General features: G+C 38.3%; 1 protein-coding gene across 5 annotated transcripts in view; it reads right to left on the bottom strand.

Moving 5' to 3' along the window:
• Positions 1-1,909: 1,909 nt before the first annotated feature.
• The window catches only part of NGLY1 (N-glycanase 1), a 56,288-nt gene continuing 41,938 nt past the window's right edge, over positions 1,910-16,259 (bottom strand). For 4 of the 5 annotated variants that reach the window (XM_072651157.1, XM_072651162.1, XM_072651160.1 and 1 more), the window contains 6 exons: positions 15,325-15,470; positions 14,883-14,993; positions 11,013-11,177; positions 8,902-9,087; positions 3,107-3,284; positions 1,910-2,699 (listed from right to left, as the gene is read on the bottom strand). In XM_072651157.1, coding sequence (XP_072507258.1) covers positions 2,524-2,699; positions 3,107-3,284; positions 8,902-9,087; positions 11,013-11,177; positions 14,883-14,993; positions 15,325-15,470 — 962 coding nt within the window. In that variant the 3' untranslated portion in view covers positions 1,910-2,523. The remainder of the gene's footprint in view (positions 2,700-3,106; positions 3,285-8,901; positions 9,088-11,012; positions 11,178-14,882; positions 14,994-15,324; positions 15,471-16,259) is intronic. The other variant, XM_072651158.1, reaches the window with a different exon arrangement.

Here is a 16,259-nt window from a genome sequence, read left to right as displayed (position 1 = left end):
TCAGCCTCACCTGTTGGCCTACAAAGTGTCCCTATGCCTTTCAATTCTTATTTGATTAAAAAAAAAAAATTGGCAATTTATTCTGTCCAGAGAGATTCCTGCGAACAATTTCTGGATGTTTCTGTATATCGGAATCTCATCATTTGACATTCATGAGGCTCCTAGTGCTGGTAACCGTATAGATTACCAAGTCTGTGCTCAGAGAATTTCCCCTCTCTGTTACCTTAGCCATACACTTTTAGCACAAAGTATTCCACTTCTCTCATTCCCATTATTTTTATCCTTCAAGTCAGGCAATAAAGCCACACTTTTCATGTGTGTATAATGTACACAGCACATACACTTTTCTTATATATATCGGTATGCTTTTCCTATATATTTATATGAAGGATGTTGTGGATAAAGATCTGGCTTGAGGGTCAAGACCTTGGGTTCAAGACCCACCCCTGTAGTGGCCAAGTGACCTGGGCAAGTTACTTAGCTTTCCAGTGTCTTAGGGTAAAATGCAAAAGTAGAAGGAACCTCATCCCAGCTCCCTATATAAATGAAATCAGAGCCTCCAGTTCAGAATGACTGAAAAGCAAACATCATTTTTTTTTTTTGTTTGGCTCCAAAGAGAAAAACAACTAGGCTGGGGGAGGGGAAATACTTTATGCTAAAATGATGCAGGCTGAAGCAGCCTGAAGAGGAAATTCTGTGTTTGTGTGTGTGTACAGGAAAACACCCCACAAGCATTTTCATTTTCGATATCCTCTCTTGTGAAGCTGTTTTCAACGGCTATGCAGTTTTCTAGAACAGTTCAAGGGACTCCTCTTCCTGCCAATAAAAACTTCAAAGGTAGGTAATGATTCTAGCCAGCTCTTAACAATTTACCGCGCCCCCCCCCCCACCAGTGTGCATAGTTCTGGGTTTAAATGTCCAAGAAGTGATGACACTCCTGTTACTTCAAAAGCAGATCCCCTGTATTGATTCACAATAGGCACCGGTTGCTCATAGATAGCCAGAATATCCTCTTTGAGAACCCCTGTACCTCTTCTGAAGGTCAGTCTGAGTCAGGGGCCTTGCTGTGGCATGGAGGCTACTTTGGGTTCACAAAAGCAACTCCAGGGGAGGAGGAACAGCTTTTGACAAAGGATCCGGTAACAGATATACGTCTGTCACTGTCAAAATACAGATGTGTTTGCAGATGCTCCTCACCAGAAGACCGGCCACTAAATCAGTTGACAAAATGCCAGGGCAATTGCTAAAGAAAGACTATAGTCTACATCAATGAAAGGAAAACCCACACCAATAAAAATCACAGATCCTCAAGTTTGAAATAAGTAATACCTGTTCATTTTCCACTGAGATGGATAAAAAGAGAAACAGTATTTTTAGAAAATCTGATTTTCTTAATATGAAATATATGCTCTTAAGAATCCATCCGTGGTTCTAAAAGAATACATAATAAATCTCATGCACATTTACATAACGCAACAACCTTTCAAGGCAATCTAAATATTATCCCCATTTTTTAGATGAGAAAACTGAAGCTCTGAGAGGCTGACTAGTCAGGACTCAACTCCATCTCCAGTTTTCCTTTCAGTGTCCTCTGTTGTCTCCAAAAGATGACACGGAATAAATTGTTTCAGAAAATTTTAAAATGCTTTACATGTGACATGTAATAAATAAGTCATTATGGAAAACACTACATTGCTTCATATACAACATGAAATGGCTAGAGAATGCCAATATCTAGAACAGGCATTTTTATCCAGAGAGAGGGATAAAAATTTAGGTCAAAAGTGCCTTTTTTTTCCTTAGGTAAGCTTGTTAAAGAAAATTTGAAAGACATCCTTTCAAAAAAAAACCAGTCATTACATTATTTTCAAGCATAATGCCTTACAAAATTTTGTCTTAAAACAACCACTGAAAGGCATAATGCAAAATAGTTTATTTTATTTTAAAATGCCTACATATTTACAATAAAAATTTTATCATGCACCATAACTTCTTAACTGTTAATTTTAAAGATTAAAACAAAGTTTGAAAATCATAAAGATTTCAGTTCCACTGTTCCCCTCCCAAGAAATTAACCAAGTTAACCAACTCAAGAAACGTGAAGCACCAGCAATACGCAAGGCAGCATCAGAGGCTGGAAAACGCCAAAAGACCAAGAATGACAATTCCATGTTTTGCCATAACTATGAATAGGGCATTAAGAGAGTATCATATTTGGCTCGATACTATATATGCGATTTTAATGTAAAATATGATTCCCATGTAGTAAGGTCTCATTCTAACCATTAACACATTAATTAGCATATTAAAGAGAGGTAGCTTTAAAAATTCTAGGATTTCGCTACGGTCCATGGTATAAAGGTTTATTATTTTGACAAGAGTGATATGATTGATGGCCAGTTAAAAAAGGATGCTGTCAGCAGGGTGAACAGTGGTAAATTGCCAACATTCATTGAATCAACAGAAGACTTTAGACATGATAAGTCCTTGATGATTGCCAGCATTTCTGCAACGTTCAGGTTCTTAAAGGTCACTGAATTTTATAATTATCTCCAAACAATTTTCTCCACGGTCATTTAAGCTTTGTCTAAACAGCTGGGTATGTTGCCAGGCAACATCGCCATCCCCTCCACTTAGTTTTGCTTCCAAAATAACTTCTGTGGCATCAGAAAAATCACAATAGGAATGAAGGCTTTTATCTGTTGAGTGGAAAGAAATAAAAAAATAATTAAAGCTCTGTCCTAAGTAATTTAAATTTAAGTCCACAGCTTGAAGAGGCAGTTTTGGAGTGGATGTTTTAGTAACCACAGCCTCCTACCCACCAAAAAATAAAACCTACCCAAACAAATAGGAATTATTTTAAGATGGTCAAAAAGGTCAACACATCTTTTTGTGTGTGTTGTGACACCATAGTTACCTTAAAGGACTTTCCTGCTTGTACTTGATTTGGAAACAACAAAACATCATCCTTTTTTGTGTGACTAGAATTTTTAAAAAATTACACTGGGCCTGATAATGTTTAGCATCTAGTTAAATAGGATTACATTAAAATGGTCATTACATGGTAAACGCATTCCATGATCAAGCCTCTAAGTTCAATGCTTACCTCCTGGCAGTTCTACTTGTGTGGAATCAGAACGGAGCTTCCATTGTATCTTTCCATTTTTAAATGTCTGACTGCTTGTTCTGATGGAAATGGTCTCGACTTTAAGCCCAACTGACCCACATTCAAACTTCCAAGAAATGTAGGCAGAAGACGATCCTTCTTTTCGAGCTAAGTAAACCTAGAAGGTAAAAACACAAAATGAAGTGAGATGAGGAATCAGAGAAAGAAGTAAACAAGGTTTGGAGACTAATGTAGTAATGTGATCATCACACAGTTAAATGATTTAGGGAAACCTAGCTTTTTCATACTTAAGAGTTCACTGGTTTAATTGGTTTAATCATTCATCATTTATTAGGTGCCAGCTATTTTCCAGATACTGGAATTACAAAATACAAACAATGAGACAATCCTAATTCTCAAAGAATTTATATTCTGTGATCATTTCTTGTTTCTCCTTACTAAGAGAAATAGAAAGACAGATAGAAACTGATCTGAATTCCTCTGGTGTGAACTCAGGCCAACGGGACTTTCAATCACAGTGTATATGCATATTTATACATATATAAATGTAATGTTAATGGGATTTATATTCATGGGAGTTAAAGATCTTCTCCACCCATTCATAGGCCTCAGGTGGAGCCCACTGAGGGAGGAACTTGTTTAAAGGGAAAGTTTGCTCATGCGGAGGTTTGCTTGCTTGAAGGCTTTCATAGCTTTTGTTAATTAGGATCTAGGGTGGTGGATGCCCTCTGGCTCTAAAAAGTCTATTTATACTCTGTCGTGAGGTTTCACTTTAGGACTTACTCTCTGGAAGAAGGTTCATTTGCTAGATAAGGCTCTGGGCAGGCTCCCCTCCATCCCCCACCCCGGCCCACCTTTAAAAACTCAGATGTTGGGGCTTTTCTCTCTGGTAACTATGTATGTATGCAATGGTCAGACAGTATTGGGTTGGACAGTTAGAAGCCCTGTCTCTTGGTCTTTTTCTCTGTTCATATATGTGATTAAAGAAGGTTGTGGACCCCTCAAAAGTTGCTTTCCTTTTAGAAAAGTGGATCTAAGAACCTGTGCTAGCAGGCCATCCTGGATGTGTCAGGGTGCTTGCCGCTACAAGAAATAACATACAAAGTAAAGACACGGTGGTTAAGGAAGGTACAGGAAAGAATTCACATAGAATGCAGTGTTTGAGATGCATACTTCAGGAGGAGAAAGCTTTTACGAAGCAGGGGCGAGGAGAAAAGTGCATTCCAGGTAGAAGAAGCAGGCCATGACAAAGGGCACAGAGAAGGAAGATGTATTATGTGAATAATAAGAAGGGTAATTTGTATAGATGACAGCACCTGGGTGGGAGCTGGCCCCCCTCCATAATGTTTAATTGGCTTAGAGAAAGACAAGCCATTTGTTTTCTCCTAGGCATCACTGGGAGTCTTGGGGTTGATGGAGCGACCAGCAGAATGGACAATGTCTTGGAAGAGGGAGGGACTTGAAGCAAGGAGACCAAGTGAGGTGTTGATGAGGTCCTGAACTAAGGCCAGCAGAAAGGGTCGGAGGACAGATATAAACATAAATGAGTTGCAAGAACTGGCAACTGACTGGATATGTGAGAAGCCAGAATAAGAAGTTGAGGATAATGTTGATACTGTGGACCCAGGAGACTAGAAGAATGATGGCACCTTTCTCAGAAATCAAGAAGCTTAGTCAGAGAGTGGGGCTTCAGGGAAAAAAGAATGAATTCAGTTTTTGACAGGTTGAGTCTGAGATGCATTCAGGATGTCCAATCTGAAATGTCTAACAGGCAGCTGGCACTGCAGAAGTGAAGGCTTGGCTCTGGATTGGATATAGAGATCTGAGTTATCTGCACAGAGATGATTAGCCCCTGGGAGCAGATAAAATCAGGGAAAGAGTATCGAGAGAAAAGAAATCCCAGGGTAGAGTCTAATTTAAATAAAAAAGCTTTCTATGTCATCATGCCTTTAACACTCTGGAAGAAATCTTAGTGTTGACTGAATTCAAGTACACTAATAAATGTGGTCCTAAAAAGTTGTAGGTAAACTGAATTTTTAGATTCTATTAGCTAACTATACATTTTGACCCAAGTCAATATTCTTTCAATATTGTATTTCAATTCACTTAATTTTTACATTTTTAATATTAATTTAGATTTTGTGTAACTACAGTAAATATTTTCCTCAGAGAATTGAGATGAAGACATCACAGCAGGTAGGATACAACTGCTGCTAATTCTCTAACCATTAATGTTTGAATTATTTGGGACAAGTAAGAATTCTGATACAATTTCATTTTCTGACAGCAATTGGTGTGTGTGTATGTGTGTGTGTCTGTATGTCTGTATGTGTGTGTGTGTGCGTGCGTGTGTGTGTGCGTTTCTACTGATACTAGGCTGACTCAGAATATTAGCCTTAGCTATGAGATTGAACAGCTTTCCCCATCTTAAGTTAGTCTGCAATTAATAAACCTTTAGTAAGCACCTACCATGTGCTGGCTACTAGAATAAAGTTCAGTTAGTTGATTGCTGGATTTCCTGGCATACACCCATTTCCCCGGCTTGTTTTGTTTTCTTTTAAACTCTGTGGTTTTTAAGAATGGATATTAACTAAGGAAATACGCAAAAGTTATAGATCTTAAAGTGCATACATCAATAACTTTTAGAGATACTGCAGGAACTGTTGGTTTACAGAAGTCAGGCAATTCAAGGTGTTTCAAACACAACAAAAACATGATCAGCCACATCAAAGCACCAAGGAAAATCTCGTCAAAACCAAACACAAACACACCAAGGAGTGACAAACAGAAAAATAGTCTAATTAATCATTAAAGACCTTCACAGGCACCTGGCAACTGGAAGGGTTATTACTGAACAAGGGGTTGTTGCTTCTTGAAGTTGAAAGAATAGGAAGAAGACTAGTTAAAAATACAGTCAATAACAATTGTTATAAAAACTATTTCTCATATGCAAGACAATATGAAGACTGGAGTATGAAAGATTGGAAAAGAAAAAAAGATAGTTTTTACTGATGCAACTCATTTTTTCCTTTAAGGCTATACCTACACTCAGGTCAGAACTATAAGTGAGCCTGTGAGATCATCAGACTTTTTTGAGGATTTGTTTTACTTCCAGTTGGCATGGAAGTCTTGTCCCCATTTGAGGAATAAGGAACTCTGATAAATATATTGATATAATTTAGAAGGAAAATTTTTAAATTCCTGTATAGAAATCTGATACTGTAACATGGCCCTGTACCATGTCAGATCATGAAAGGTTAAGAACTGTATCTAAGAGATGGAGATCACCATGTTAATGGTCCGAGCACTCACCTGATTTAAGCCCACTGTATATCTATCAGCAATGATCAATGTTAGATTTGGAAAATATGGGGCTATTCATAAAAGGCACACTTACAGCTGAATACACTAAGTGTGGTTTCACTATGACTAATTAAAGAATGTGTCAAAATCTTGTAAACAATGCAAAATCAAGTGAAACAAGTGCTTACAGCAAAAGGAACACAGAATGCATACTAAGATGTAAAGCTGTCAGTCTGATTATATGAATCAATAAATTTAATTATTTTACTTGGTGCAGGTTAATTTGCACACCACTGTAAGAAGTCAGAGACGTTTTTCAGACTGAATTCGCCTAACAGACTGCTCCTTAGTTTACCATTACAATCATTTCTTGCCATGCATGACTCTCCTTTGCCTCTTCCCACACCTGTGGTTGGGTTGGGGGTACTGACATACTTTTCTGACTGTCATAGGCTAGATGGGTCTGTCACCTGTTGGGGTTTCCCAGCAGCTGAGTTATGCTAAACTGTGCTTTGAAATTGTTCGTGTTGTTTTTCAGTAAGTTCTTAAAGGAAGTTTTCTACTCTACCCTGTCAGTATTCACGCCATTTACCCTTACTCTATGGTACTCTAACCTAGAGTCAGTCAGTCAGCAAGTATTTATGAAGCACCTATGATGTGCCAGGAACTGTATTAGATGCTGGGGGAAATAAAAACAGAAATGAAAGTATCTCCTCTCAAGGACTTTAATTAACTTCTATTGGTGCGGAAACAAAACGTACACATGTAAATACAAATATGAATAAACCAACTGTGTTAATGGGAGGAGAAGACAGGAAATGCCTCCTTGGCAGGGAGCTAACAACACAATGCCCAAGTGAGGAAGGAGCACAATCTCTGTGGATGCCTTGGACAGAGCATTTCAAAGCAGACTGCTGGTAGAAGGGCATTCTTTCTAAACCAAGTCTGGGGGATACCATCTGGACATTTAACATCTAATGCAAGTTGATGGTGAGCTCCTACAGAACTCCAGGGATGATTCCATTTGATAAGCAAAGTAAAGGCTTAATAAATGGGTTTTTTTTTTCTATTTATTCACTTGATAATGCAGTTGGTAAAGTGCTGCTCTTTCCAGCTGATGAATTCTGCTTAACAGAAAACCAAGTTGCTTAACTTTTCATCAAATTCACCATGTATTAAGTCAGTGACACTGAAGGAAGCCCATGAGCCCTGCCAAGACATCAGCAGTTTCCTGTGTAAGAAGCTCCTCCCACAGCACCTAGTGATATCTTGCACAGGAGGACCTCAAACATGAGATGGAAGAACATGTTGTGATGGGTTTTTACATCTAGAAGAACAAAAATCACACACACTGACATCATTTGGTAGGTCAGGCCAACACGCATTTATTACACACTTAATGGGTGCCAGGCATTGTGTTAAGTGTTAAGAATATAAAGAAAGGAAAAAAAGGATCCTTTGTCTTTGAATTCTAATGAGGGAGACCACACACAAAAAAACTGAAGACACATCCTGTGTAAATAGTGAGTAACCACAGAAGCCTTAATCAGTGCTCACTAACTGATTAGGAAAGGCCTCCTCTCGAAGAGGGGATGAGCCTAGGGCTGAAGGAATCCAAGGAAATAGGCACTGGAGGTGAGGAGGAAAGGGGACAGCCACTGAAAAAACAGACTGGAGGGATAGGGCACTGTGTAGAGGCCACTACTGCCTGTTCACAGTGGACGTCCAGGGCCATCAAGGAGGAGAACACTCACAAGTCAGAACGGGCTTGGTTGTAAAGGACATATTTGATCCTGGGGGTAATGGAGGGCACCAGAGTTTAGAAGTGTGTGTGTGGGGGGGGGGGGGGTGGCCAGCTGGGGATGCTGGAATAGTCCTTCAAATAATTATAAGCAGTTAGAAGTGATATCTGGTTACAGAAAGATTTCTACTCTTGGAAAAGTGCCTTTAAAATAGCATTGGTGAGAAATACATATATATGTAAATTTTTTTTCCATTTTACATAGAGGAGCCTAACAAAACATAAACTGAGGCCAAGATGTCTTAACTTTTATTTAAAGAGCTAATCCAGAATAAAAAGAAGCAAAACTCGGGGTAAACCCAATGACAACAGAGAGAATCAGGGTGGGGCATTAGCAGAGACCAATGATAACAGACACTGGAGGAGGGTCAAGGAGATCACTCAGGAAAGATGAGACTTGGAATAGGGAGCTGGCCAGTCACACAGCAAATGAAGGGTAACAGACACACAGTGCTGCCCACCCTGGGACCCAGGAAATGTGAAAAGACCCAAGCTTCCATTGGGGGAGGTAACCTCTGAAGTATCTACAGGAGAAGGGGGCATTGCAAAGATGAAAAGAATTCCTTTATCAATGCAATCACAAATTCACTAAAATATTGATGTAAACAACCAGTTAACAGAGAACACCAATGAGAGTCCTCAAGACAGGCTGTGCAACGCATACAATTACCATTTTCCAGTCCGTCTCAACTTTTCTGAATATAGAATCCATTTTCCAAACACCATTTTCCCATCCAGAAATTTTTTCATTACTACTTGAAACTCGGACATAACAATCATCCACTGAATTATAAGTGAGGTGGAAAAGCTGAGCCATTTTCTCATCTTCAGATGGTATGAACACAGTTTCTTTACTCTTAACAAAAGAAAATAGAATTATTTTTTCCAGATATGTTAGAAGTGGACAGAAAGGTCTGGGCATGCACATAATTAGGCTTCTAAATGACAGACTTCTTAAAAATACTCTCTTATTAATGGAGTAATACAGGGTGTTCCAAAAGTCTTCGTGTAGTTTGAAGCTATTAAAGCTTAAATAGCTTTATTGAAATTCACATTAAGCATCTATTTATTAAGAGGGAGTTTCTTCACCCAGGAGTTCCCTGGACTAATGAAATCACAAGTCCAATTCCCATCCCATCCAAATGAACACAGCAATTTGGAACAGCAGCTATGTTGTTATTCTAGACATTAAAGCAATTAAAATATTGACTTTCTGGAAATTTTATTAGCTCCTGTGATATATGACCAAGGTTTCCTCCTTTCTCTCTGATCACAAGGCTTCCTTTCTTTTGCTGACTTCCACTGAAAATAAAGACTAATAGTGGTAGATACTTAATCTACTTTAATCGACTACCATATCGTGATTAGAAGAACAAGGACTTTAGAAGAAAAAGATGTGGCCAACTAAATAATTAACTTACTTTTAACAGAACATGAGATGCACGTTAAATTAAGTCTATTCAGATTATAACTTGTATAGCAATTAATGATTTGATTTACTGGTTGAATTTTGTCCTACAATTCTAAGACAACTGAAAAAGGAGTCTTCTCTATTACAGAAAAAACCGGTGCAAAATGTCATTAAAATGACCCACACCCTTCAGTCACATAGAGAATCAGTAATGACAAATTTTGAAAAATTAGAATAGATTGATATCAATAGGGAAAAATAACAGTATAGTTTTAAAAAGAGTGTATTTCCATATTTTTTTGGTAGATTATCCTCTCCCTGCCACACCTCTGCTTTCTGTAAATTAGATCACAAATTCTCTGAAGTCAGAGGCCATATGTCACATATTTTCCTATCTTTTGCAATACCTAGCAAGGCAACTGTTCAAATATTTGTTAATTTGATTTAAATTACAATATTTCCTGGATTGGACAAATATATTATTTATACAGTATATTACCTAGCATCAGGAATATTAATCAAAGAATAATTTAGAAATAACTTCAATGATACACCAACAATTTTACCATTAAAAATAATTTCTAATCAAATCATTAGGAGAAATTTATTATCATCACCAAAACTTCTCCCACTTTATCTTACAAAACTGTCATATCGTTTATAAAAATAAATAAAAGTCAAGGATATTACAATCCTATTATAAAATCTCTTGTATAAAAGTCAATTGTTTTGTTATCAACATATCACTTTGTCGTCTGAGTGTTCATGTCCTCTCCCAAAAGCAGACTATGGTGGGGTTTGTATTTGTGGAATCTAAGATGGGTTTAAATGGAATACTTATCAATAAAATAAGTTTATCTCCTTACCAATTGTAATACATAGTTTTCAATGTATACGAATGGCCAGAAAATCAGGTGTTTAAAGAACAATTCAGAGGAAAGGGAAGCCTAACACAATCCTATTTCTTTATATCTTCCCAACTAACTACAACCTAATGAGTTCTGTATAATTAAAAACTAAGCAGCTTGAAAATGAACAAAGCGTAGACACAAATAAGCATATTTACAATATCAAAACTCTTTTAACAAGGATGCAATAGTTTCAAACCCTTAAGTTTAAGAATTCTTAGAATTTCTATAGTATAATTGTCACCAACTATTATTTCTCCTTATTCCTTCTCCAAAGCAATTAATCACTGATTCCCTCCAAATTTTTATGTTCTTTTAAACCATTACTTTACTTTCTAATGTGAATTGATAGGGGGAAATGTCAAAGCCATTATCCTAAGACCAAGAACTCCCGAGGGCTGGCTCATGGGAGGGGAGCGGAGGGAAGAAAGAGAAGTTTCTCCCAGGCAATGAATCAAATACCTCAGAACCCATTTCGCCTCGGGCGACTCTCCAAGCCAAGGAACCCGAGATGCGGCCACCAAGCTCTCCAGGCTTAGGAGTTTTGGGAGAGATGAATTCCACAAGCTCCACAATGATCCTGAGCAGGAGCTCCCTTCTTCGGCTCTCTGGTAAGGAGAGCTGCCTCTGTGAGAAAGGGAAACAAAACCAAAAAACCTGACAGTCCTTTCGGATGATGGCCTACTGGAAGCCAGAGTCTAAGTAAGGTTAGGGACAACAACTGAGCCTGTCTTTTCAGGTCTAAGGACCTCCCACAAGAGTCACAGGTTGGTATTTTCTCTGCAACCTGGAGTTGCAGAGTTTTGTCTCACAAGGACAAAAAAAAATTATTAAAATCTGAAATAACTTTAGAACTAAGAAGCTGGAGAGGATAAGGAAAAAAACAGCAGTGGAAACATTTCCTTCAATTTCAAGATTTATTTTTTTTCTTAAAAAGAGATAGGAAAATCAAATGCCCTATAATGCAATTAAAATGATTCTCAACACCCTAGGAGTCACTTAATCTTTCATTTTCCTCTCTGCAACATGAGGAAGATGGATTATAATAATGGCAAACAATTTCAAATTATAACAAGTCTAACCCCAAGATAATTCTATGTTCTACTGTTCATTTAAATTAACTCCATCTATCATTAGCTGATATTTACTCAAAAAAAAGCATTTTGTACTTACTTTTTCAACGAAATGTTCTTACATTTTAATACACTACTTTACCCAAATTCTACTTTCTGATTTTCTTTGGCAAATCTATTTTTGAAATACACTGAAGTCATTTCTATGCTCTATAAATAAAGCATGACTGACACTGTTTGCCTAATTTCCAAATGCACACTTCTAAGACCCATCAATCTCTGGCTTCTGGAGCTAGGACTCCTGAAGGATACTGCACATGTGTTCTATTACACTCTGCAAGATGTGGCTGGTCTATTTGGTGACAAAAATGCAGAAGAAATTTTGTAAAGTAAAAAAGTGAGATTTATACAGAAGGTAAGAAGGAGAAAGGCTCTAAACCACACATACACCCTCCCACATACACACACTCATCCATTACATACCAGAGTGTCTTCTTCTGGAGGAGAAGGGAGCTAGCTACGTTAAATATCCCTTTCTCAGGTTATTTGAAAGATTGCAAGGGCACATGAAATGACTTCTCAGAATTTCTGACCGAACAAGAGAACAGCTTGACAAGGGCTATTTCCCCTCAATAGCAGCCCAATTAAGGCTCTAAGTAAAATCTCATCAGAATGTTTGGTGATGTTCAGTCACACTAGAAACCATGCCTGAAACAGGATGAACTTCACAGAGGCAGAAGCTGACAGAGAATTCTCACAGAGAACAGAGAATTTGGAGTTACTTATTGCCCATTCCCTTTGGTATCTGAAGACTCTGCATGACTTCATGAGTGCACAGGACTCTGCTGCTAGATGATGAGCATCAGCAGTCTTCCAGTGTTGTGGTCTCAAACTTCATAACCTTGCAGCCAGACTGGAGATGGCAGGCATGGGGTTCTGGCAGCAGGTCTATATTCTTCCTTTCCTGACTGGGCCTATAGTCCTGTGGGCACAGCCTTTGAGAGCCCGCCATCACCATCACAGGCATCAGAGTAGGCCTTCAGGGATGCCACACCAGATACATTAGCCACACCTTACAGTGTGTAAGAGGCCAAATTTGAAATATCCTTCAGGAGTCTTAGATCCAAATACACAAAACTGATGTGATCCCAAATGAGCACTGGGAAAACAGGCAAAAAGTGCCAGTCCCTTTTAATGACAGAATACAGAAATGGCTCCAGTGTGTGCTCTTTCATATTCATATCATCTGTACTCACGACCTGGGGCTGACCCTTCTCGCATCTCCATTCCATACTGATGTGCCTACCTCCATACCCTTCTCTTCCTGCTCCAAACTCCCCAAGGTCAACACCCCAATTCAGCCCTTCATGATACATGGTCTTCTGTTGTTATCTCACTGTTTCAAGGGTTAGCCTTGCCTCCTTCTAAGACCCTGCTGAAAGTAAGTGAACATGTATTTCTGCAGCATCTGCAAATGCAGCACAGTTCTGGTGTGAAGCCATGGAGAAGTGACATTTTGGTGCCCTGGAAAGAGTCTACAGACCCATGGATGCCAATGCTGTCACTGGCAGTTCTCAGCTATGGAGCTCTGAGTAAGGCACTGAGCTGGAATATCAGTTTATCCATCCGTAAAAAGGGGAAATAACACCTATCAAGTAATATCTACTTCAGAAAGTTGGGAAAGGTCAATGACAGTCTATTCACTGACGAGTGTCAGCACTGATAAATACTGCCAAATAAATGCCAATGACAAAATACTAGCCCATAATACACGGCATGCTTCTGTATCCCCTTTGTTGTTCACACCTCCTACCTTATAAATCCCTCATGCCATTCATAAGGTGAAGACTGGAATGCCATAGATAAGGGCCAGGGAAAATAGTAAGTCTAATAACCAATATTCAGCATCTCTCCATTTCTGCACCCTTTTCTTCCTTTGTTTAAAAAGTTAATTCTAAGGAGCTGACCAAACGGCAGGTGTACAGAGCTGCTGTGCTGACCTCACTGTTGTAAAACCTGGACAGTCTGCCAGTGCAATGCCAGGACACTGAATCACTTCCATTTGAATTCTTAGGAAGATTCTGAAGATCATCATCTGACAAGATAAGGTACTAGATACTGAGGTCCTTTCTCAGATTGAAAAGTCAAGCATTCAAACTCTACTGTAGAAAGTGCAAGTCCAACAGACTGGCCACGTTGTTTGAATGCTAAATGTACATTTGCCTAAATGATTATTTAATGGAGAACTCCCACAAGGCAGATGCTCACACGGAGATCAGAGGAAGCTGTACAAGGACATTCTCAAGGACTCTCTGAAGAATTCTGGAATCAATTGTGAGACATGGGAGACACGGGTAAAGGACCACTCAGCATGCCTACATCAAAGAAGGCACTACACTCTATGAGCAAAGCAGAACTGCATTAGCTCAAAAGAAATGTGAGATGTGCAAATTTAGAGCCATTTCCACTTCAAATATTCATGTGGACTATTTGTGCCCAACCTGTGGTAGAGCCTTCTGCATTCATATTTGTCTGATCAGAAACCGTTGGCACATTGTACCTTGACCCCAACATACTGATGCCCTTCTGGTCCTCTCTGAGGACATAGGACAACAACCAACCAATCCTAAGCCCCTTAATACCAAAAACTGTACTGTAACATACTTGGAGAAGTTCCACTTTATAATAGTCCACATTAAAGAAGACTAAAATATATAGGATTTGAATTAGGCTTCAAACTTAAATAAAGCACCTGTGATTTTGTCAACAAGGCTCTTCTATCAACACAGATCACTGTTCTTTAAGAGCTGTGGCTGAAGGTTTCCTTGCCCTATGGCCAACCCCATGATGAACCTCCTGCCAGTTAGACCAATTCTCAAGCAATAGCCCCTCACCCATGGGGATGAAGCCTGTCCAGCTTGGAGTCACAGCCTTTGAAGACTCCCCCACACTTCCTCAAATAAGGTATGGGAGTAACACTTCAATGAAGCAATTTGAATGCACAAGAGACAAAGCAAAGGAGTCTAACATACAAAATGCACTTTAAAAGTTTAAAAAGGATTTAAAAAGGTTCCATTTTCTACCATGTGGAAAAGTTAAAAGTACAAATAGAAAAAACACACTTTCTTACAAAGCAACCCTTCCACTTTATAGCCCCGATGAAAAGAAAACGACTTTTTATTTTCAGCTCAAATCTCTTTACAGAGATTTGTCTTTCTAGAACTCTTTGTCTTTACAGAAACAGTGGGCAATTCCATACCTGCTTATTAAGGCCATTAATCACTTCTCTAAGTAATTCTTCTTTAATCTGAGTTCTCCTAGAGACCACTTCTTCATGTTTACAGGAATATCTCCAAGTGACATCAACAATCTCAAACAAAAGAGAGGATGTTTACGTTTATCATGCTCATGACCATCACTACTTAGTTTCTGAATATGCAGCACACACAACAAGCTAATATTTAGCAAGCTTTTCAAGATTATTCTCTTTAAACACTAGAAAATAGTGCAAAGATATTAATTTTCAAATTATAACCAGCATATTTCTAAGAGTGATTGGAAAACAAAACAAATTTTCAGAATCTGACACAAAAAATTTCTATTTTATTTGGAAAGCTAATTTAGTAAACTGCTTCATTTGTGAAGTAATTAAAATACCTTAATTTTTATGTCTCAAGTATAAAAAAAATTATTTTCCCTACCTCATCCTTGGAGAATGCTAGGATATAGGAAAGCTTCTTCCCCCATCCTACTTCATAAAGGAGAGGTTTATCACAAACATTTTCACAAGCATCACAGTGTAGCCATCGCTGCTGAGATGGAGAATAGACTTCTGTCCAAACATGATCTGCACAAGCAATAGAGGAGAAAAAAATTTATAGCTAATTAAACATATCTATTGCTCTATCTTTATACCTACACATTATATATAGACATGTATGGATGGCTATATTCACTTGTGTATATATATCTATGCTATGTATAATGTGTTATGTGTGTATTACTTACACACACACACACACACACACACACACACACACACACACACACACATTTTTACCTATGAGATAGGATTTTGGATGAAATGTGTTAAGGAAAACTTGTTCCTTAATTCCACCACCCCCCCAATCCATTTCACTGGAATCTTTTTAAAAAGACCTATGTTCTTTGTAATAACAATTCATTAACCATATAGTCAAATTTAAGATGGTTAAAAAAAATCACTATGCTACAACACAGAGAGATTGGTAGGTAGGTGAATGGTGTGCTAAGTGCTGGGATACAAATACTAGTAAGCAAGACAGTCTCCAAACAAACTATTTTTAGTCAGCATACTTTTTTTTTATAAACATCCTTTTTGCTAAATGCTAAAGTACGATGAGTTATTAGTACTTCTTTTCATCTGAAATAAGTCCCAGCTATATCTGTAACGTCCTGGGAGAAGCAGGAGTTGTTATGGAAGTGAGCTTGCCTCTACCACCCTATCCTTCCTGACGCCAATTGGCTTCTTTATTGGCATTTCCTTTTAAAGGCAGGGATTGTCTTATATTTTACTTTTTAAATGAGCAGAGTGAAGAGTAGACCAGATTCAAAGAAGCAAACACCATATTGGTGAGTAGAGAACAAGGCATTCCAT

This window comes from Notamacropus eugenii, chromosome 3 (assembly GCF_028372415.1).
Source record: "Notamacropus eugenii isolate mMacEug1 chromosome 3, mMacEug1.pri_v2, whole genome shotgun sequence".
Lineage (NCBI taxonomy): Eukaryota > Metazoa > Chordata > Mammalia > Diprotodontia > Macropodidae > Notamacropus > Notamacropus eugenii.
Note: the sequence above shows the minus strand (reverse complement) of the source record. Positions and strands in the feature narration are given on the sequence as shown.